Source organism: Triturus cristatus, chromosome 12 (genome assembly GCF_964204655.1).
Source record: "Triturus cristatus chromosome 12, aTriCri1.1, whole genome shotgun sequence".
Lineage (NCBI taxonomy): Eukaryota > Metazoa > Chordata > Amphibia > Caudata > Salamandridae > Triturus > Triturus cristatus.
This window is the reverse complement of record NC_140595.1, coordinates 296,751,855-296,776,402: the sequence shown is the minus strand read 5'-3', so window position 1 is coordinate 296,776,402 and position 24,548 is coordinate 296,751,855. Positions and strand designations below refer to the sequence as shown.

Below are 24,548 nucleotides of genomic sequence, written 5' to 3'. Positions count from 1 at the left end.
ACATCGCCTGGTACCTACCTGGTGCCACGCTGGTCACTGGCTAGTGACTGAACACTGTCCCCTCTGCTTACAGGTCTTCTACAACTCCGATCCACTCTTGGATCCACCGCATCTCTTCTGGACCGACCGCCTGCAGCATCTTTGTCATCAGGCTCCATTGAACAGATAGACGAAACCCGACGCACTTCGAGACCTATGCACCCGCTTCCTGTGGGTGAGGTAAAGCTGGCACTCCGGTGCCCAAGTGTAGAGAAACATCTCTAGTGTCTGTGTTTTAAGTCTTAAGTTCGTAGTCCATCCAGAAGACCCTTCTAGCAGTAACTTTTGAACTTTTACACACCCATTGAAAACCTATGGGAGCCCGCGTGTAACTTTCCTCACTGCACACGCGACCCGTGGACCTCCTGGTCACTAACTGAAGTTAGCTCCTTGTAGGACCAGCGATTCTAGAGGCCCTAGGCCTTTTCCCTTTCCTGTTCGTGGTACTTATACCACTATTTTGGTATATGGTTTGAGCGGCCACCAGGGCCTATCCATATCAAGTGCAACTTCTGTATATTGTAATACTTTCTTGTTTAACGATTTGTGCTCCTGTGCTCATAAAGAGCCTAGGGGATACTTTGAGTAATAAATACATATATATTTTGAATATATATCTGTGTGGTGTCCTTTCATTGGTATAAAGGGGGGTTACATGTGGTAAAACAGCCTGCTTAACACGCTTTAACGAGTTTAGCCTCAAAGACTGCTTAGTCTACGCTACCACTAGGGCAGCTAGTCCGAAAAGGTTGACTTACAACCACACCATAAGGGTTGCTTGGCATGGTACAAGGTGGTCACTTTAACTAGTGAACATCATATACCAGGCCAACTTCTCACATTGGTGAGCAGCGGTTGGATTTGAGCTTGCTGTGTTTTACCATTGTAATCTCTTTGTTACCAATTGAAAGATCACATAGGTACCTGTAGGTACATATAAAACAAGAATAGTTATATACTTAAGTTCTACTGAACTTAGTTGTTGTACAGCAAAGGGAGTAGCACACCCTGACTACAACTACTAGATAGGTTTAGTAGGAAAACCCAAGTGTAGGTAGTTGCAACACATCCACCCACACTTAAGAGCAATGGCTGGGGCAGAGGGGTCCAATGTACCCATCTCTGTCGAGAGTGACCCCCAGAGGGCACCAACCATCTTTGCTACCCTAAACCAAAATGAGCTCAGGCAGTTGGCAAATATCAGGGGCCTTAAACAGCCCAGGAACCCTACCTCTGCTGAACTCAGAGAAATCTTACAAGCTGATGAAGATCAGAGAGCTCTCAAGAAAGCCTCCCAGTTAGACCCCTCAGGGACAGGAACAGGAGGCCTTCCTTCTGAAGATGCTACTGAAGTACCCCTTTCTACCAGTCACCCCTTAGTTGAGAATCTGACTACAGATGATGAGAATCAGCATAGGGACAGGGATGACAAAGGGGGTGAGTCTGACAGTAGCAGTAGTTCTGATGGGAGAGATAGCCCAGTACCAGGTGCTATACCTGGCTCAGCTAACTTAAGACTACTTGGGACTGACAATGGGTTCCCCCCATTGAATCTCTCTAGTGGACTTAACCAGGGGTCTGGGAGACAGAGGAATCACTCAGGTGACTCTAATGCTTCTCATGCCTCTAGAGGCTCTCAAGGTCACTCCAGAAGAAGGATGACCAGCCCTCAGAGGAGGCAGCATGAGGCCAGAATGAAGGAAGCTCAGCTGAGGATCAGGAGACAGGAGCTAGAAGTAGCCCTGATGGAAGAGAAACTGAACAAGGCTAGGCAACCTAGAGAGAGTGGGTCTATACCCACTGGTGGCAGCATTGTCCCTAAGGACAAAGATAGGGTCTTTGACAATAGGAACCTGTCCAAGGTTGTGCCCCCCTACACAAGTGGGGATGATATCCACAAGTGGATGACTGCTCTTGAGAGAGCCTGCAAAGTACAGCAGGTTCCTGAAGACCAGTGGGCAGCAATCTTATGGCTCTCCTTTGAAGGTAGAGGCAGAGATAGACTCCTCACTGTTAGGGAGGAGGATGTCAGAAACTACAGAGCCCTGAAGAGTGTCCTGGTTGATGGGTTAGGCTTAACCACTGAACAGTACAGGTTAATGTTCAGAGATACCCAGAAGACACAGACTCAGGACTGGTCTGAATACATTGAATGTGCCACTAAGGCTTTGGAGGGTTGGTTGCTGGAAAGTAAGGTATCTGATTATACAGGATTGTACAATTTGATGATGAGAGAACAGATTTTAAATAACTGTCAAAACCAGCAACTGCATCAACACTTGGTTGACTCAGATCTGACCTCTCCCCAAGAATTGGGAAAGAAGGCAGACAAATGGGTCAGAACCAGGGTTAAGCAAAAGAACCAGAACCAGGGCCAAGGGGGTGATCAGAAGAAAACAGACCAAAAGGGTGGAGATCAGAAATCCAAAGACCAGAAGTCTGCAACAGGGCCCCAAACTAGTACTAACGAGGGTGGGTCCCAACAACCTAAAGGGAAGAAGAAAGAAGGTCCAAAGAAACCCTGGTGCAAATCTTGCAAGAATACAACTCACTGGACTAGTGATTGTAAGAAGGGTGGAGCCCCCAACACTGTTGCCCCTAAGGCACCTGCTCCCAGTACTACTGTTAGCAGTGTTGGTCCCCAGACAAAGGGTGTAGTGGGAATCACTATGGGAACTGAAGGAGATTCTGACTTAGACAGAACCCTTACACAGGCAGTCTTGATCTGTGATGGGGACATGGATTTGTCCCTGACTGTGAGCCCCAGTAACCTGGGCAAGTACAGACAGACTCCTTTAATAAATGCAAAAGTAGCTCAAGCCTACAGGGACACATGTGCTCCAGTGTCACTATGGTGACACCAGGCTTTGTGGACCCTGGACAGTACATACCAGGTGAGAATTACCTGGTGACCAATGCCAGCAATGCCACTACTTCTCATAGTGTGGCTATTGTTAACTTCTCATGGGGAGGGGTAACTGGCCTCAAAAGGGTTGTGGTTAGTGCAGACCTCCCAGTAGAATGTTTGTTGGGCAATGACCTAGAGAGTTCTCTATGGTCAGAAGTGGAGTACAGGACACATGCAGAGATGTTAGGTATATCACCACATGTTCTTGCTGTGACCAGGTCACAGGCCAAAAAGTGCCTTACTGAACCACAGGTCTTGGATCCTGGAACAATGGACCAAGCACCTACCAAGAAGAAGAACAGGAGGGTTAAGGCTGCGCCTTCCCCCCTGCCTCCAAGTGAGGATCAGTCTTCCCAGGAGGATGATCTAGAGAACCCTGAAGGAACTGTCCCTGAAGAGCTTGAACCTGACCAGGTTGAGTTTCTGGGGACAGGGGGACCTTCCAGGGCTGACTTGGGGCAGGCTCAGTTATCCTGTCCCGCTCTTGAACCCCTCAGACAGCTGGCTGCTGCTGAGGCTGCTGGGAATGCTCAAGGTACCCATAAAGTGTATTGGGATGATGGGCTCCTTTATTCAGAGGCTAGAGACCCAAAACCTGGTGCTACCAGGAGGTTGGTTATACCTCTGCAATTTAGGGGCTTCCTTCTTACCTTGGCCCATGATATTCCTCTAGCAGGACACTTAGGCCAGAACAAGACTTGGGACAGGCTTGTCCCTCACTTTCACTGGCCTCACATGAATGAAGATACCAAGGAGTTTTGTCGCTCCTGTGTGACATGCCAAGCCAGTGGCAAATCAGGTGGCACAACAAAGGCCCCCCTAATACCACTACCTGTGGTAGGGGTTCCCTTTGAAAGAGTGGGAATAGATATAGTGGGTCCCATGGATCCTCCCACTGCATCTGGGCACAGATTTATACTGGTGGAAGTGGATCATGCCACCAGGTATCCAGAGGCAATTCCCCTTAGGACCACTACAGCTCCTGTTGTGGCCAGGGCCCTGCTGGGAGTATTCTCCAGAGTGGGGTTTCCTAAGGAGGTGGTTTCTGACAGAGGTACCAACTTCATGTCAGGATACTTGACAGCTATGTGGAAGGAATGTGGTGTCAACTACAAGTTCACCACTCCTTATCACCCACAATGCAATGGGCTTGTTGAGAGATTCAACAAGACCCTAAAGTGTATGATCAAAGGATTACCTGAAAAGCTCAGGCGAAGATGGGACATCCTTCTACCCTGCCTTCTGTTTGCTTACAGAGAGGTCCCACAAAAAGGAGTTGACTACAGCCCCTTTGAATTGTTGTTTGGGCACCCTGTAAGAGGCCCCCTATGTCTAGTGAGGGAAGGATGGGAGTTACCTCTCAAAAAGCCTAAGCAAGACATAGTGGACTATGTACTTGGTCTCCGCTCCAGGATGGCTGAGTATATGGAGAAGGCATCCTAAAACCTTGAGGCAAGCCAGGCCTTACAGAAAGCTTGGCATGACCAAAAGGCTGTCTTGGTTGAGTTTCATCCAGGACAGAAGGTATGGGTGTTGGAGCCAGTGGCCCCAGCAGCACTCCAAGACAAATGGTCTGGACCCCATACAATCCTGGAAAAGAAGGGAGAGGTTACCTACTTGGTGGACCTAGGCACTCCCAGGAGTCCCCACAGGGTACTCTATGTTAACAGGTTAAAAGCATATGTTGACAGGGCAGACATGGGCTTGCTCATGGCTACAGATGAGGGACAGGAGGAAGAGAGTGACCCTCTCCCAGACCTGTTGTCTCAGAACCCTGAAGATGGTTCAGTTGAAGGAGTGACCCTTGGAGGCAACCTCACTGAGCATCAGCAGATTGAATGTAGACAAGTTCTACAATCATTTCAGCATATGTTCTCACTGATACCTAGTCAAACTGACTGGTGTACCCATGTGGTGGACACTGGTGACAGTCTTCCTGTAAAGAACAAACTTTACAGACAACCTGACCATGTCAGGGACTGTATAAAGGCTGAGGTACACAAAATGTTGGAACTGGGTGTCATTGAACCCTCAGAGAGCCCCTGGGCTAGCCCAGTGGTTCTGGTCCCCAAACCTCACACCAAAGATGGGAAGAGAGAGATGAGGTTCTGTGTGGATTACAGAGGACTCAATGCTGTCACTAGGACAGATGCACATTGTGAGAAGTTGGCCTGGTATATGATGTTCACTAGTTAAAGTGACCACCTTGTACCATGCCAAGCAACCCTTATGGTGTGGTTGTAAGTCAACCTTTTCGGACTAGCTGCCCTAGTGGTAGCGTAGGCTAAGCAGTCTTTGAGGCTAAACTCGTTAAAGCGTGTTAAGCCAGCTGTTTTACCATATGTAACCCCCCTTTATACCAATGAAAGGACACCACACAGATATATATTCAAAATATATGTATTTATTACTCAAAGTATCCCCTAGACTCTTTATGAGCAAAGGAGCACAAATCGTTAAACAAGAAAGTATTACAATATACAGAAGTTGCACTTTATATGGATGGGCCCTGGTGGCCACTCAAACCATATACTAAAATAGTGGTATAAGTACCACGAACAGGAAAGGGAAAAGGCCTAGGGCCTCTAGAATCGATGGGCCTACAAGGAGCTAACTTCAGTTAGTGACCAGGAGGTCCACGGGTCGCGTGTGCAGTGAGGAAAGTTACACGCGGGCTCCCATAGGTTTTCAATGGGTGCGTAAAAGTTCAAAAGTTACTGCAAAAAGGGTCTTCTGGGTGAGCTACGAACTTAAGACTTTAAACACAGACACTAGAGATGTTTCTCTACACTTGGGCACCGGAGTGCCAGCTTTACCTCACCCACAGGAAGCGGGTGCATAGGTCTCGAAGTGCGTCGGGTTTCGTCTATCTGTTCAATGGAGCCTAGAGACAAAGATGCTGCAGGCGGCCGGTCCAGAAGAGATGTGGTGGATCCAAGGGTGGATCGGAGTTGTAGAAGACCTGTAAGCAGAGGGGACAGTGTTCACAGTCACTAGTCAGTGACCAGCGTGGTACCAGGTAGGTACCAGGCGATGTCGGGTGCAAACAGGTGGGGAAGGGTAGCTTGTCTCCGCAGCCACGTGGTCCCTGAAGGTCGACGACGTGCAGGAGTCGGTTCACGAGCTGTCCCACGCAGGCTCTCGCTGTCGGCGGTGTCGGAGACTTAAAGGATGCAAACGAGCCTTGGCAAAGGCAGAAGTCGTGGAAAGTGAAGAAAGCTTGTAACTCTGACCAGCAAGGTCAGAGGGGTTGCTCCTTTGGAGGGAAGCAGGGGCCAGTCTGGAGCAATCAGACCAGCGTCGTAGCTTTCAAAGTTCATCGCCAAAATGGTCACTAGCCAACGGGCCAGGGTCCGGGCAGGCGCGTCGAGTTGCAAAGTGCAGAGGGGCCCCACGCAGATCGTGGAGATGCTGGAGGGCTCACCTTTGGTGCAGATGCTGCTCGGTGGTTGGGCTTCTCAGGACCCAAAGCACAACTTGGAGGGAGCCTCTGTTGTCGCGCTTGCAGCTTGTCGAGTGTCTTTTCAAGATGGCTGTCTCCACGTGTCTCGGTGCCTCCACGAGTTCCTTCTTTGCAGGGACTGTGGATCGGGCGGTGAGAGGTCTGGAGGTCCAGGTCTTGTCGGTCTCTGGGCTTGGGCTCCGGCAGGAGGCGGCGGCAAAGCAGACATTGAGTAGCTGGTTGGTGCTTGCGTTAGCAAGATGGTCACTCCTTGACCATAGGGGAGATTTCCTTCTGTCCTCTGTGCAGCAGAGCATCGAAGTTCCCGTCTTCTTCTTGTAGTTAAGTTGATTTCAGGATGTCTGAAGTCTTAGGACACAGCTCCTACCTTTAAGTGGATTCTAGGGGCCGGACTACCTGCTAGGTCCCTCCCTAAGGGTGGGACCAGGAAGGGGGGTGGTTACACTCCCAATCCTTTGTCCAGCTCGCCCCAGGTCCGGGGCTGGTGTGCCCCAGGACCGGTTTGAACTGGCATATGCACCGAGGCTCCTTGTGAGCCTCAGGCATGTCTGATTCCTTTCAAGCCCTACCTGACCAATACGCAAAATCCTGTCTGGGGTGGTGCTCGCACCTCCCCTGGCAGGAAACCATTTGTCCACGTCTCCCAAGCTGGAAGGACTCCCAGCAGCAGGAGGGCAGACTTGTGTCTGTGGTGGCAGCATCCATTTTGTGGAGCTGAGGCTATGTCTGATTTTACCCGGGTTTCAGGTACTGTACATGTCGTGTCCCTCTAGAAGGGTGGAATGCTAACCCCGTCGCCAGAATTGGCGAGGGGTTAGTATTCCAATTCGTATGACACCTTACTCGACATGTTTTGATAAAGCCAAACCAAAGATAGCATTTAACCGCAAGGTTCATAATGCACTTAAGAGTATATGGTATGACGATATCTGGAAACAGTAGAAGGAAGTTGTTCTGACCACTGCAGACAGGCTCAGCTCATGCCAGAGCACCATCTCACATGGAACCAAGCACTCTGCCTTCAGGATTGTTAAGGCCTGCCATAGGAGTGACTTATAGGTTAACATGTTTCCCTTTTAAGGTTAGGTATAGGTATACTACACCTAAGTAAGAGGTGGTTACACCAACTTACCCCAGCTGAGTGATCAGCCAGTTGTGTCAAATTGCTAAGCCAGGCCAGGGGTGGCATAATACATGCTTCAGCCCCTGGTAGGCCTTAGATACACCAATGCCCTGGGTACCTAGTGTACACTGGTACAAGGGGCTCACAGGGTGATCTAGTTCCAATTGGTTATGCACCTATGGTGCACAGTGTCAATTTAGTAGAGAGAACAGCAGGCTGGGGGTCTGATTAGCAGGCCCACAGCCTCAATATGTCAAAAACCAGTGAAGCAAAAAGCAAAAATTTGGGGTGACCATAGGATAGCAGACCCTACTCTCCTACACACATCCTATTCCAAGGGCAGATGAGCTCATAGATAAACTGGCTTCTGCTAAGTTTTTGAGCACATTTGATTTGACAGCTGGCTATTGGCAAATCAGGTTAGCTGAGGAGTCTAAGGCCAAAACAGCATTTTCAACCCCAGGAGGACACTACCAATTTTTGGTGATGCCCTTTGGTCTGAAGAATGCACCTGCCACCTTCCAAAGGTTGGTGAATCAAGTCCTTACTGGGTTGGATGACTTTTGTGCAGCATATCTTGATGACATTGCTGTCTTTAGCTCCACCTGGGAGGATCACCTGATCCACATGAAGAAGGTACTTGAGGCTCTGTAAAAGGCAGGCCTCACTATGAGGGCTACTAAGTGCCAGATAGGGCAGAGTAAGGTTGTGTATTTGGGCCACCTTGTAGGTGGAGGCCAAGTTCAACCACTGGAGAGTAAGATACAATCCATCAAGGACTGGTCTCCTCCAACCACCCAGACTCAAGTTCGAGCTTTCTTGGGCTTGACTGGGTACTACAGGAAGTTTGTTAAGAACTATGGGTCCATTGTGACTCCTCTTAATGATCTGACATCCAAGAAGATGCCCAAAAAGGTTCAGTGGACAGTAAGCTGTCAAAAGGCATTTGATGACCTGAAGAAGGCCATGTGCTCTGCACCTATCCTGAAAAGTCCTGACTACTCCAAAGAGTTTATTGTCCAAACAGATGCTTCTGAGTTGGGTGTGGGAGCTGTGCTGTCACAACTTAATGTAGATGGTCAAGACCAACCCATTGCTTTTATTAGCAGAAGGTTGACCCCCAGAGAGAAGAATTGGTCAGCTATTGAGAGGGAGGCCTTTGCTGTGGTGTGGGCCCTGAAGAAGCTGAGGCCATACTTGTTTGGCACTCACTTCAAGATTCAGACCGACCATAAGCCCCTCTTGTGGCTAAATCAGATGAAGGGTGAAAACCCCAAACTGCTTAGGTGGTCCATTTCCCTACAGGGGATGGACTTTACAGTGGAGCACCGGCCAGGTACTGACCATGGGAATGCAGATGGTCTCTCCAGGTACTTCCACTTAGGACATGAAGACGAGACTGGTCAAGGCTAGTTTAATGTCCCTGCGTTTGGGGGGGGGGGGGTTGTGTAGGAGAGTAGGGTCTGCTATCCTATGGTCACCCCAAATTTTTGCTTTTTGCTTCACTGGTTTTTGACATATTGAGGCTGTGGGCCTGCTAATCAGACCCCCAGCCTGCTGTTCTCTCTACTAAATTGACACTATGCACTTTAGGTGCATAACCAATTGGAATTGGATCACCCTGTGAGCTCCTTTACCAGGGTACACTAGGTACCCAGGGCATTGGTGTATCTAAGGCCTACCAAGGGCTGAAGCATGTATTGTGCCACCCCTGGCCTGGCCTAACAATTTGACACAACTGGCTGATCACTCAGCTGGGGTAAGTTGGTGTATCCACCTCTTACTTAGGTGTAGTATATCTATACCTAACCTTAAATGGGACACATGGTAACCTATAAGTCACTCCTATGGCAGGCCTTAACAATCCTGAAGGCAGAGTGCTTGGTTGCATGTGAGATGGTGCTCTGGCATGAGCTGAGCCTGTCTGCAGTGGTCGGAACAACTTCCTTCTACCGTTTCCAGGTATCGCCATACCATATACTCTTAAGTGCATTATGAACCTCGCGGTTAAATGCTATCTTTGGTTTGGCTATATCAAAACATGTCGAGTAAGGTGTCATACGAATTGGAATACTAACCCCTCGCCAGTTCTGGCGACGGGGTTAGCTTTCCACCCTTCTAGAGGGACACGACATGTACATTACCTGAAACCCGGGTAAAATCAGACATAGCCTCAGCTCCACAAAATGGACGCTGCCACCACCGACACAAGTCTGCCCTCCTGCTGCTGGGAGTCCTTCCAGCTTGGGAGACGTGGACAAAGGGTTTCCTGCCAGGGGAGGTGCGAGCACCACCCCAGACAGGATATTGTGTATTGGTCAGGTAGGGCTTGAATGGAATCTGACATGCCTGAGGCTCACAAGGAGCTTTCGGTGCATATGCCAGTTCAAACCGGTCCTGGGGCACACCAGCCCCGGACCTGGGGCGAGCTGGACAAAGGATTGGGGGTGTAACCACCCCCCTTCCTGGTCCCACCCTTAGGGAGGGACCTAGCAGGTAGTCCGGCCCCTAGAATCCGCTTAAAGGTAGGAGCTGTGTCCTAAGACTTCAGGAATCCTGGAATCAACTTACTACAAAGAAGACGACGGGAACTTCGACGCTCTGCTGCACAGAGGACTGAAGGAAATCTCCCCTATGGTCAGGGAGTGACCATCTTGCTAACGCAAGCACCAACCAGCAACTCGACGTCTGCTTTGCCGCCGCCTCCTACCGGAGCCCGAGCCCAGAGACCGACAAGACCTGGACCTCCAGACCTCTCACCGCCCGATCCACAGTCCCTGCAAAGAAGGAACCCGTGGAGGCACCGAGACACGTGGAGCCAGCCATCTTGAAAAGACACTCGACAAGCTGCAAGCGCGACAACAGAGGCTCCCTCCAAGTTGTGCTTTGGGTCCTGAGAAGCCCAACATCCGAGCAGCATCTGCACCAAAGGTGAGCCCTCCAGCATCTCCACGATCTGCGTGGGGCCCCTCTGCACTTTGCAACTCGACGCGCCTGCCCGGTCCCTGGCCCGTCGGCTAGTGGCCATTTTGGCGACTTAACTTGAAAACTACGACGCTGGTCTGGTTGGCTCAAACTGGCCCCTGCTTCCCTCCAAAAGAGCAGCCCCTCTGACCTTGCTGGTCAGAGTAATCAGCTTTCTTCAATACCTGCGACTCCTGCTTTTGCCAAGGCTTGTTTGCTTCCTTCGAGTCGCCGACACCTCCGACAGCGAGAGCCTGCGTGGGACAGCTCGTGAACCGACTCCTGGATGTCGTCGACCTTCAGGGACCACGTGGCTGCAGAGACAAGCTACACCTCATCACCTGTTTGTACCCGACATCGCCTGGTACCTACCTGGTGCCACGCTGGTCACTGGCTAGTGACTGCCCCTATGCTTACAGGTCTTCTACAACTCCGATCCACTCTTGGATCCACCGCATCTCTTCTGGACCGACTGCCTGCGGCATCTTTGTCATCAGGCTCCATTGAACAGATAGACGAAACCCGACGCACTTCGAGACCTATGCACCCGCTTCCTGTGGGTGAGGTAACGCTGGCACTCCGGTGCCCAAGTGTAGAGAAACATCTCTAGTGTCTGTGTTTTAAGTCTTAAGTTCGTAGTCCATCCAGAAGACCCTTCTAGCAGTAACTTTTTAACTTTTACGCACCCATTGAAAACCTATGGGAGCCCGCGTGTAACTTTCCTCACTAAACACGCGACCCGTGGACCTCCTGGTCACTAACTGAAGTTAGCTCCTTGTAGGCCCAGCGATTCTAGAGGCCCTAGGCCTTTTCCCTTTCCTGTTCGTGGTACTTATACCACTATTTTAGTATATGGTTTGAGCGGCCACCAGGGCCTATCCATATAAAGTGCAACTTCTGTATATTGCAATACTTTCTTGCTTAACGGTTTGTGCTCCTGTGCTCATAAAGAGTCTAGGGGATACTTTGAGTAATAAATACATATATATTTTGAATATATATCTGTGTGGTGTCCTTTCATTGGTATAAAGGGGGGTTACATGTGGTAAAACAGCCTGCTTAACACGCTTTAACGAGTTTAGCCTCAAAGACTGCTTAGCCTACGCTACCACTAGGGCAGCTAGTCCGAAAAGGTTGACTTACAACCACACCATAAGGGTTGCTTGGCATGGTACAAGGTGGTCACTTTAACTAGTGAACATCATATACCAGGCCAACTTCTCACACCGACGACGAAGGAGTCCGATCCAGACGATGTCTCTACCTCTGGGTATGACACACTGTGTGATCAAGGTCTGGAACAGAGTGATAGGGTCGAAGTTTAACAGGAGCTTGGGCAACCAGGGCAGGGCCCTAGCCTGCTGACATTTTAGGAGCAGTCATTTAACCATGCAGGCATGGCCAGATGAAACCTTCAAGTAGTATGTGTTTTGTTACAAACATAAGTGTCCTTAGAATCTGTTTCTATTTACATGTTGCCTTTACTCTACTGCCCTCGTGTCAGTGAAAAGAAACTGCCATAAAAGGAAACCAGGAAAAAGAGGGGCATAATTATGCAGATTCTCAGAGACGACCAGGGAGTCGACTATAAAGCCTAAACTTTACCGACTTTCGTGGTCATCTGAAGAAGACCACGTACAAGACGCTTCTTCTGCCAGGCTGTTAGGATAAAGTGCTGCTTCTAGTTTGGTGAACTCTGACTTGCATACTGGAACTGGGCTAAGGTAATAGTGTCCTTTACTCGTCCAGGTTAAGGGTACTATAAACCAAGCTTTAGGAACTTGCCAAGCTGATAACTCACAGTTTACTATAAAAGTTGCCACTTACTATCGCTCGTGGTCGTTAAGAATTGAAGGGTAGAAACGAGTCTGCACATTACTGTATCACATTGCAGTGTCTTGTATGGCCAGGCTGATTCTAGATCACAAATAAAAAAAGATGTGCATGTACTTGCCAAATTACCTGAGTCACACATGAAGGTCCTGGCTGTGTCGTCTGTGAACACGATGGCCACGGCTTGCCGCTTAGTCTCTTTCGGTAGCCGAGCAATGCTCTTCACGTTGTTGATTTCTGTGATCTGAAAAAAATACTTCATTATACATTCTCTCACGACATCCCCCACCCACACAAATAACTCAATGTCAGCCCCAGAAGTGCCAAAGCTTGAATGTGAAGTGGACTCCTAGAAAAGCCTTGTTCCTAAGAAGGGCATATAGGGCAGAGGTTCTTTTGGGCTTCGCAAGGGGGGCAGGTAATGAAACCATAGCTGTGTGGGAGCTGTATGAAATGGTATACAAATGCAGCCTGTGGGTGATACGTAGGAGTGTTGCATGTGAAGGCGCTGTAAGAAACTATGCAAGACTTGTTGAAAAAGGAGCTGCATTGAATGGGTGGAGTGGTGAGTGTGAGGGAGTTGTAGGGAAATGTGTAGGAGCAGAGGATATGAGACCGAATTAGACAATATAGAAGGAAGGCTTGATCCGAGAGTGCAGTGGAGAACAGTGCAGGAGTGGTGCATACGAGGGAGAAGTTGGAAATAAAATAGGCAAAAAACACACAATTGATGGACGGAACACAGAACAAAATCAAAACATTCACCCCCAGCCAAGAGATCTGGGTTAAATCCATCATTCTTTTGCTCACCATGCCACCCCAGTTTGGACCTGGCCATATGCAAATCAGTCTTGACCCTGTGCCTCATGGGAACAGTCCAGCCGGAACTGCCAAGCCAGGGCCTCCCTGGACCGGAAACAAGCATCCTAGGACTGGTTTCGGTGTTTCACCCCTCTTCAGCCAGGATAGCTTGATTCCAGTGTCACAGTGAGCCCAGGAACCACGTCTAGGCATACCTGGCGCACTTAGGACGAGAAAGCAAAAAACACACAATTGATGGACGGAACGCAGAACAAATCAAAACATCCATCCCCAGTCAAGAGATCTGGGTTAAATCCATCATTCTTTTGCTCATCATGCCACCCCAGTTTAGACCTGGCCATATGCAAATCAGTCTTGACCCTGTGCCTCATGGGAACAGTCCAGTCCGAACTGCCAAGCCAGGTCCTCCCTGGACCGGAAACAAGCATCCTAGGACCTGATTTGGATATGGCCATGTCTGAACTGGGGTGGCGGAGTGAGCTAAAGAATGAGGATGGATTAAACCCAGATCATTTGACTGGGGGTGAGTGCTTGCAATGTTCAACACTCCATCCATCATCCCCTTTGGTTTTGCTTTGTTCGCCCTAAGTTGGCAGGGTATGCCCAGACGTGGGTCCCTTGCTCACTTTGCCACTAGATTCAAGCTAGCCTGGCTGATGACGGCTGATTAGCCAGAAACCGGTCCCAGGATGCTTGTTTCCGGTCCAGGGAAGACATGGCTTGGCAGTTCGGGCTGGACTGCTCCCATGAGGCACAGGGTCAGACTGATTTGCATATGGCCATGCCTGAACTGGGGTGGCAGAGTGAGCTATAGAATGATGATGGATTAAACCCAGATCAATTGACTAGGGGTAAGTGCTTGCAATGTTCAACACTACGTCCATCATCCCCTTTGGTTTTGCTTTGGAAATAATATAGGGGCGGTTGATATAAGGGAGCTGTAGGGTAAGGTGGATGTGAGGGAGCAGTCGGGAACAGACAACGAGTAGGGGGAACTGAAGTGGAATGTTTAAGAAACCCTGGATATGGATATGTGGACGCAGGAGGGAAGGAGTAAGAGTGTTGGATGTGAAGGGGCAGGGTACAATGAAGGAGCAATGGATATCATGGAGTTATAGGGAATGTTGTAGGAGCACTGGATGTTTGAGAACAGTGGGAAACAGTGAAGGATTGACAGATATGAGGAAGCAGTGAGAAATAGTGACGGCGTGTTGGATATGATGGAGTGGTAGGGACTGATGAAGGAGTGATGCAAAGGGAAAGATCAGGGTGGAGTGGACTTGAGGGAGAAGTATGGAAAGGAGTAGGAGCGGTGGGTACGAAGGATCAGAAGGGAATGGCGTAGGAGTGGAGGATATGAGGGAGCAACAGGGAATGGCGAAGGAGCAGTGGATGTAGGGAGCAGTAGGGAATGCTGTCAGAATAGTGGCTATAAGGAAGTGGTGGATATGAGGGAGCAGCAGGGAATGGCGAAGGAGCAGTGGATATGAGGGTGCGGTAGGGACTTTAGTAACAGCAAATGGGAGAGAGCAGTAAGGAACAATGGATATCAGGCAGCTTTAGGGAATGGTGCAGGAGCAATGGAGACGAAATAACAGCAGAGATTGGAGGAGCAGTGGTGGACATGTGGAAGCAGTAGGGAATGGTGAATATGTGGAAGTATTACAAGATGTAAAGAAGAAGTGTACGTGAGAGCATTAGGGAATGGTGAAGGAGAGGACGGTGTAAAATATGCTTGCAAGTGATCCGTAGGATGCTGGATGCAGGGTAACTGTAGGGAATGCTGTCTGAGTGCTTGAAGTAGGGTCTGTAGCTAATAATTTTACAGAACTGCAATAAGGTGATCAGTAGGTGTGCTGGGTGTAGGGAGACTGAAGGAGGTGGTGCATGAGTACCAGGTGCTGGGAAGCTCTAGATGACGATCTATGATTGTTGAGTGCGTGGGGGGAGTTGTAGGAGATTATAGAAAGGTGCTGGGGAAGCTGTAGGAGATGAGGTAAGAGCACTGAGTGGGCGTGGAGATGCTGTAGGAGGTGATGTAGGAGGCGTTGAATCTGCGTGGGAAAACAGGAGAGGATGCTGTTGGGAGCTCTGGATGTGAAGGAGCTGTACTAGATGATGTAAGAGCTAGATGTGTGGTGCTGTAGTTGATGAAGGTGGGAGAGATGAGGGGTGATGCAGGATGGGATGTCTAAGGGTTGCTTCCAGAGTGTATGCAGTCAGATGATGTAGGAGCTGGCCGCGGGAGCGCCGGCAGGAGTAGATGGTCACAGGGGCTCTACATGTAGGAGATGGAGTTTCCTGTGGGTAAATTCTATGTGATGAGGTTTAGGGGATGGTGCAGCCCAATCTGCTGTGGTAACTCTTCGAACCTTAGGACATCCCCGCAAGAGCACTGACTTCTCATCGGGATACTTCTCCAGCCGGCGGGGACCTTTACTTGAAGACTTCCTAAAGACCAACCAACACCGTCGATAAATCTGCAACAGAAGAGATGCAATATTACGGCAAATGCCCAAGTCTCCTGGATTGCCCACTGCTCAACAGGAGAATCATGGCAAGGACCCAGTCTCATGGTCACCAAGAAACGACCACCAGAGCACACACTGTACCGCCTGCATAGAGACTCACTTCATCAGGAACTAATTCACCTGGATCCCAGATACACCGCACACCCTGAGATAAACAAGAGCACAAACCGTACCCACCCTCCTTGTGAAACATGGACTCCTCAAGCCACACTAAGATTGCAATTACTATGAACAGAGGAGAGACACCCCTGCTGACCACTGTTGTCATACTTTGAACATGCCGGCTTTAAGGTAACACAGATTGATCATTTCTGTACACTGTAACTCAAAGCAAGCTGGAAAGGTTTGGCTGCACATCTCCTGTCTGATGACGGACCACCTTTTATGTTTTGCAGGATACCTTCTGGCCACTCTGTTTCCAGGTTTGGCAAGTAATGGCAAACATATTATATTGTATACATACTTCAAGGGGCTTTGGTTGAGCCTCCTTCAGCTAATGGCCTTTTGGCTCAGGAACCGTCATTCATTGGTTTCAGACATTGCCAACCACATCGTGGATCAGTCCACAGGCCCGATGGGCTGGTGAAATGGACCCACTGTAAGCGTGACGAGCTGTGTATCGGCTTCTTTTGTCTGCCAGGTTGCAAAAAATCTACAGTGTTAAGGAATCCCATGGCCGAGGTGTTCAGGCAGTGAGATGGAATGCACCATGACTGAAACAGAAGGAGTAGAAAATAGAGAAACAGAGAGATGGGGGGGGCAAAAAGAAGAGGAGGTATGAGTGCTAAAGGTATGAAAGAAAAAGTAAGGCTACCTATATAGGATTGGTTGATGGAAGGAGTAAACGAATAGGAGGAGGAAGGAAACATGGAAGGAAGAAAAGATAGAAAAAGGAGGATGAAAGGGTGAAAAAAGGGAGGGAGAAAGAATGGATGCAAGGGTGTAAGGACAGATAAATGCAATGGTGGAAGAGTGGATGAAAGGCGAAAAGAACAATAGGTGGAACTGTTAAAGTATAAATGGCAGAGTGAAAGCATCAAGAGGGTGAATGAAGGGAAGCATGGACGAAAGGCAGATGAGAAACAATAGAGGAAGGAAGAGTGAAAGGATTGATGGGTGTAAAGATGAACACAGAAAGGTGGAGAGGCCCTGGAGCGACATGGAAGAAAAGTGAAGAAAAAACATGCGTTATGTTTCAGAGAGAAAAGAGTGGGCTTTCAATTCAACTCCCGGCCTTGGCCATTAGAAATAGGAAGGCACCACCACCCAAAGTATTGACAGGACCCTGCGCAGACAAGGTGAAGATCTCGCATGGACTGTTATTTGGGGAAGCTTTGCAGGCAGGATGCAGATCGAACTTGGATGTTTGATTGCTCTGTGAGAAAGGCCGGCGATCTTAAAAAGAGAGGACTTAGCCATGGAAAGCCATTGAAGTGTAACAAAATGAGAGATGTGAGTGCACCTACTGAGTCGGTGAGCGGCTGTAAGCCTGTACTGCCGGAAGTCAGAAGATTACATAGGAAGACTCTGAGAGGGAGAGTTAAAAATAGTCAAGATCATAAGAAATGATTGCATGGATGACCGTGAATGGGGACAATGTTCCTTTGGACCTCCAGCAAGTACAATCAAGTGGGTGTGACCTTGTTGATGAGGCATTTGAAGGTCAACCACGAGGCGAACAGTGTACCCGGGTCGCGAGCAGTTAATACTGGTTGAGGAGGGGTCCCAATGTGCGCGGGCTACCAATCCTCTTTCCAGAGGTTGAGGTTTATCTCCGTAGAGGGTATTTCATGTTTACTTTGCAATGTTATCAGAGCAATAGTCATCTCAAGAGGATCCTCCCAATTTACAAGGATCAAAATATTTCTCATCTCTTTAGAAGATCTGACATCTTAAGCTGCCCCCCGGTGAGATACTTGCATAATAAATACGTAATGTACGGCTCACACAGCTGTTTCAAGAAAATGACACTGCTGTAAAGTAGAATAAACCTGGCTCAAAGCTACCGGGGAAGGGCTTTAAAACATGTTGAGACTAGAAGAGGTCTACTTTACAATACAACGCGTGCATAGATATAGGTTTTGTTTTTTTACTAAATACAACACAATATATGTTTATTCAAAAAGAGCACACTATAAATAAAATGGCATTATTGTGCTTTCAGCGAGACAAAAACCATCGTTAGTGAATATTATTAATTCGAACACTGTAGGCTAAATGCGGATGGTTGTTTTGTATCTGTTTGTGATAAAATTCCCTAATAGCTAGATGATAATGGCCCTAAATGGGCCTGCAATTAGCTTCTAATTGCAACACAGAACACTTAATTGCCTTTTCCTTGCTGCATCGCACAAGCCCAACCTTCACTTTGCTTCTGCATTGCAACACTGTTCCTGTGACCCTGTTATTATTATACAGAATGTAAATGTTGACGACGCCATTCAGGATTGTAATACCAATGAACACTCAGCTTCCAGCTTCAGGCACTACTTAAAATGCCTGCTCTGTGTGTTTCTTAACTGAATCCGCTTGGCTCCAGCACGTTGTTGGCAGCTGCAAACAGCAGTTCAAATGGATCTTGAAAATGTCCAAAGTAGCCATGCGCATTTGGCGCCCTCTTCCATGTCCAGCACAACGGTCTGCACGGCTTCTGCTGACTTTTGTGAGAGAAGGGGCGATTGTAGCGGTAGTGTGATCAGTGGTACCTTGGCCCCTAGTGCAGGCATGGACAATGCTCTTTCCTCCTCCCGGACTAAATTCTTGCATACTAAAATACAGCAATAATGAGGGTTCAATTGGCCTTTCAGGACTCTGGGCCACGGTGTCACTGCACCTGCTGCATCTTTGATAGCTACACCCGGGGATTTGATCATTTTTGGAGTGGATGATGGGAACCAGGCTGGTGTCACCTTAACTTCCACACAGATTTTCCCCAAAACTTCCCGATTAATCCTACAAACATGGCTTTCTAATACCTGGGGTTCCTTAAAATCCCAAGTGAAACCAGACCCTTATAATGTTGGTGAGTTTTCTTTTCGCCCATTTCATAGAGTGGCCCGCTTCTCCCAAATAGTGAACTACTGAACTATTCCTCAATCAATGAATGTTTTATTTTTATTTCGGCAAAAATAACAGAGTTCATAAATCACACATTAAAATACCGCCATATCAATCCTTGAAGTCACAGGGAGACCTTGTAGACATTTTGTAGACAATAGTCAAAGCACCAATCATATCCTAGAACAAGCATTTGCAATGCAATAGGTCTCGCAATTACACGAGTTTGAGCTATTGGCATTGTAAGTGACAATGCCTTTTATTTATGTTTTTGTTTGTAAAACATAAATAAAAAGCATTGTCATTTACAATGCCAATAGCTCAAACTCGCGTAAATGCGAGACCTATTGCATTGCAAATGCTTGTGTTTACAGTTCCAGGAAACGTTTTCACCCTGTCTTAGCATCAACGACTTCTTCACCCTGTGTCCCAAGATGTTATGCTCCTCCACCCACAGGTTTCTGCTGTCGTGACATGTTGCAGAACTGCATCACGATTGCGGCTGCCACAGTTTGTCACTGCCAGGGTGTCTTTTTCCTGTTTTGCTCTGAAATTGAGCAAGAGGCCTCTGGGTTTTAAATACTATGAAATGCGCAAGAAGGTGACGTCAGAAACAGATTCCTGTGTCCGGTATTAGATGTTTGTGAGAATTGCAAAGCTTGTTTGGACATGACCCTAGGGGTGGGTGCTCATAGCAACCGAGGATAATGATGGCGCAGGCAAAAAGGATCAAGGCACCATAGAGCAGGGAAAGCAGCCCGGTCTTTCTCTCCCCTCCTGAATGAGGAAGAGGCTTCTGGAATTCGAACTCGACCACCACTCTATCGGCAAGTTTGGCGCTAAAAACAAGCAGCACACACACATAAATACACACACTAGTTACACCCAGGACAAGTAACAGCACAGACATACAAACCCACACTAGGTACACCCAGAATAGCAGCACAGACACCAACTCACACTAGGTGCACACAGAATAGCAGCACAGATACATCAACCCACACTAGGTGCACACAGAACAGCAGCACAAACACACACACACTTGGTGCACACAGAACAGCAGCAGCACAGACACACACACACACACTAGGTGCACACAGAATAGCAGCACAGAGTCACCAACCCACACAATGTGCACACACAAGAGCAGGACAGACACACAACACTTGGTAAACATAGCAGGGATAGTGGCACTGCCGTCTGTTCCTACAGGATACACCCCGGCGCCAGACCTCCCGTCGCTGTTACGTTGCCCAGTGCTGCCACTAGAGCACTGTTCACCCCCGTCGTGAGAGTTACTAGATCCGAAGAGCAACAGACACCATTTGCCTAAGGTAAACAGTGCGACAGCGAGGCACGCTTGGCTGCTGTTTCCCTCGAAGAGTGCAATGACCTCTGGGCGTGCCTCGGCACCAGCCGCTACACAGCGCTAGGAAGCGGAACACTGCTCCCCCACATAGCCCCAGATTTTGGTGGAGAGACAACAGTGGACTGTTCAAATACGGCTCCAAGGGGCGGGGCCACAGACTGGGGGGACGAGGGGGAGGGGGTGCACTGTGTGTGAGAGTACACAAATAAGGGAACTGCACCTCTGTGAGAGGGGGAGGGGTGGGAATTATACATAACACTGGAAGCCGTATTAAGGATGCGGTACGGTTTATGTCGAACCCGCAAAAATTAAGGGCTGACTTAATCATAAATAAAGTGAGCAGATCCTCGTTTCTCAAACCCCAGACCAGCTCCTGACTTCACTGTGTCCGGTGGATTCCCTCCTGTGTCTACCATAGACCCTCCTCTTTTTCCATCTCCACCCCCACGCTGGGCCGCCTGTCAAGGTAACAAAGGAGCCTGTAGCCTCAGCGCTGCGTCTTGTTTTGGTGCGGAATATGCAATTTAAATATGCGGGAATTGGAGAGCAAACAGCTACAGCTCATTGCATTATCGGCACACAGATGCCCCCCCACAACGTTAACATTTGTAAGCCGCTTGTATACTGCGTGGGTTAGAGTCACTGCGCGGTTGCCGCGCGGTTGCTTATGTAAAACATTAGAAAGCCAGAGCCTTCAGTGAATGTCTGCTTATTTAGAAACACCACTACAATTCGATGCCGAATGAAACGCAGTGAAAGCACAAGTCACAGGGGGAGTTTGAGCCGGGGAGAAGCGAGCTCCGTGTGCCGCCGTTGCTGAAAGCTGAGCTTGCAAGACTTCGGTAGAGCCCGACTCTGCCTCCTCCTCTCCGTCGCACTCTCCGTCAGAAACCAGGACATACATGCACGGCTCCAGTGACCTGCAAGAGCAAACACGGCAGCGTGCACCTGGGTAACATCACAGAAGTTTCAAAAGCCGTAAACGAAAACAAGGACTTTTATTAAATGCAATCCAAACGCTTTGTACTTAATGGAGGATGTGCCTGTTACAGTGGTGACGGACTGGTGGTTGTGATTATTAGCGTGGAAACATGATCCATCACGTTAGCAGCGTAAGCTGCTTATGGGGAAGGGAGTGATCCGCTTGAGTGTTTGATGCTCGCAGAGCGTAGCTGCAAGTGAAGCGGGCGACATGTTAGCAAAAAAAACCAACAACTGCCCTTCGGTGACATAACCCGTGATTGCACGCCTCCAAAGATAAGAAAGATCGTCACGACAGCCGTAAACCAAGCCATCCAGTCTGGAGGGGCCGTCCCAAAAGGCGAAAGGCGGTATCCAAATGGCAGGCCAACGTTTAGCATAAACGGTGACGCCAGCCAATGGAAATTAGGGGCGGGGCTTCAAGCCCCCTTCTGAAAGTCCTCATCCACAATATATCTCGCCAAGCGAGCAACGCATGCGCACTGCAACGCTAGGCGAGACCTAAAAGGCAATGCATCTACGTGCCCATTCACAGTGTGAATTAAAGACATAGGTCTTAAAAAAATCTGTGCTATAAAACCTGGAGATACTAACACAGAAAAATATCCCTTTCAAAAGCAGGTATTGTATTCGTCAGGCTGTACAACTACTACACTTGTTCGTGGTATCTATGCTTCTCCATTTACTACTGGAGACATCCTACTTTCCTTACAAAATACAGACCCCCGGTACTAAACTACCCAAGCATTCGCTCTTTTATGCTTTTGTTTTGTACTAACAAGGGTTATTTTAATGTAGCACACTATGTCACCCAAGTCGGTTGCATCTTGACTAAAAACAGTAAAAATACTTCCTCTTTGAGGCATCTTATTGTAAGAATGACATTAGACACTCAGATGTAAGTAACAGTCTTTATTTACAGTCTACAGCAACTCTGCAATGTGGTCCAGAAGACGTAGGTCCCAAATGTCTCAGATGTAAGTAACAGTCTTTATTTACAGTCTACAGGAACTCTGCAATGTGGTCCAGAAGATGTAGGTCCCAAATGTATACAGCTGCTCAATGAATTGCTAAATTTCCACCCATACATAGACATAATGAGTGCATATTCCGAGCATAACGGATTTCCCGTTGCTTTTCTAAACAAGACAAATATAGAAACAAGACAAAACACAGCATAGAATATACTAGAACGCAAAACAATGCAAATTAATCTAACCAGCAGCTAAAAAACATAAGTAGGAAATTATGAAATATAATTTTTATTTTCTTAATTTAAATTCTCAATATACCCTTATGCAACCAGCCTAAAATATCCAGTCCCTTATGTGATGCATATTCCTTTTCACTGAATACTTTTCCCTTTTTCACAACACATTCAAAACTATACATGAAGCAGCATTAGAAATGCATAAGCATTGTTTTTAGCCTATTCATGAAAGATGTCATTGCTTACCTAGAGGAATTCAGGTTTGATATCACTAAGCTGCTTGGAAACCAAAGTGTCTTTTCTGCTATATGCAAATAATGCAGTTTTATTATCCCTAAGAAAAATTCTGCGCATGAAAGAGAAATTATCTGTGTATTGTAGGAACAAAGCTTAGTCCATTAATGTACACAAGATTAGTGCCATATCAATGAAAACTGTGCTAGCTTTAAAAAGATCATTTTAAAAAACAGTGTATTACTTGAAAGGTAGACCATTTCGACGCGATAGGCACGCGCTTTCACATTAATCTCAATTGGTGCATGCATGTAGAAAAAATGACAGTTAAATTCAAATCATCCTGCAAGTCGGTGCTAATATTTGTTATTGAAGTAGGCTCCCAACCAATAATTGCGATTCTAAAAGTCTATAGGCAGTAAGCGGTCGCAGCAGCACTGTATGGAGCCCAGGAACTCAAAGTAAGAGAAAATGTGTTCTTTGCACACTTTGCTAAAATTGGGCACGGGTACATCACGTGTTCCTTTGTATCGGAAGTTGGGTATGAAACCAATTTCTGACCTAATTGCTCTATACCCAGCCTGGTACTCAAATGGACTAAATTTATATAATTTTGCTAAAGTTTACTTAAGATCAACCCTGGAAGGGGTGTCTTTCAAAGGGATAAAATGTGTGGGACATGCAAGTAGTTCTGCTTAAGGGTTTGAACTAACGGCCAGATGTACCAAGCTTTCTTCAGCTCGCAAACGGCCCGATGAATAAAGTTCCATTTGCGAGTTGGTAACCTATTACTGACTCGCAAAATAGGGTTTGCAAGTCGCTATTAGGAAGGGGCGTGCCAAGGGCACCCCTTCTTAATAGCGAGTTGCAGTTCTATGTATGCTGGAATGCGGTCGCAAAACAAACGCAGTTTACAACCTACATCAAGTAGGTGGTAAGCCAATCCCAAAAAAGGAAGTAGTCCACAGGGGACCTCTTACCCATTGGGAACGATAGCAAAAACGTTTTTTTGAGAACAGGCAGTGGTCACACGGACCACTGCCTACCCTTAACAAAAATTCAACAGAAACGTTTCATTTTTCTGTTTTTAAACACGTTCTGTTTTCCCTTTAAGAAAAATGGGATGCATTTAAAGAAAAAAGCTGCTTTATTTAAAAGCAAACAGACATGGCGGTCTGCTGTCACCAGCAGGTCACCACTACTGTGTTATTGTCCATTCCCAATGGGATGGCAATTGCAACCTGCTTCATGAATATTGATGAGGCAGGTCAATTGCGACCCCATTGGGAATCGCTAATGTGTACATTAGTACATTTCATTTTGCGAGTCTCTAATTTCGATTTAGAGACTTGTAAAATTAAATGTTAGTACATCTGGCCCCAAGTCATCTATGAAAGAACATGGGCCAAATTAATGATGACAGCACTACATCTGTTACGGAGGCATACTGGCTAAGGTAGTCTACTACTGACACCTCGAAAATAGCTTCCTGACTTTTAACGTGGGTGCTTTTCTTACCTTGATCAGTCGCACGCAAAAATGAAGTGATCCTTATACATAAAATTCAGACTAGGGAAATATCCAACCTAAGTCTATCGTTCAAAATGGGATGCTCAAAAGTCACAATTTGCAATTGTGTGATGGAGGTAGACGCAGTGCTTAATTTGTAAAAATAAATAAGTGCCAGGGCTCTCGTCAGGAGGCCTCTGCAGCTTGCACCACACATTTCCCCTGCCATGATGCCAATGATAGTGACAACACAACTACTAACCATCACACTCCTACAATGTGACAGTTCGGACTATTTGAGGCCCCCAAAGCTATAAGAATGGCTTAGGCTGTAGGTAATACTCGTTTCTGATGTATATTGAATTAATAATTTATCTGTTGTTGTTGTCATTTCAAAATTAGCCAGACTGCGCCACTTTGTAGCACACTGTCACAAGCTCCAGTGTAGACAATTAAGTGCCGGTGCCGGAAACCACCGGCTCAAATTAGCACTGAGTAGAGAAAC

The 24,548-nt window shown here is 47.6% G+C and overlaps 1 protein-coding gene across 2 annotated transcripts in view; it reads right to left on the bottom strand.

Moving 5' to 3' along the window:
* Positions 1-24,548, bottom strand: part of DOK4 (docking protein 4) — a 319,485-nt gene that overhangs the window by 196,926 nt on the left and 98,011 nt on the right. For both annotated transcript variants that reach the window (XR_014972334.1, XM_085639375.1), the window contains exons 2-3: positions 15,525-15,632; positions 12,460-12,574 (exon numbers count right to left, since the gene is read on the bottom strand). Coding sequence is in view for 1 of the 2 variants with exons in the window: in XM_085639375.1 (XP_085495501.1) it covers positions 12,460-12,574; positions 15,525-15,632 (223 nt within the window). In the remaining variant the exon portion in view is untranslated. The remainder of the gene's footprint in view (positions 1-12,459; positions 12,575-15,524; positions 15,633-24,548) is intronic.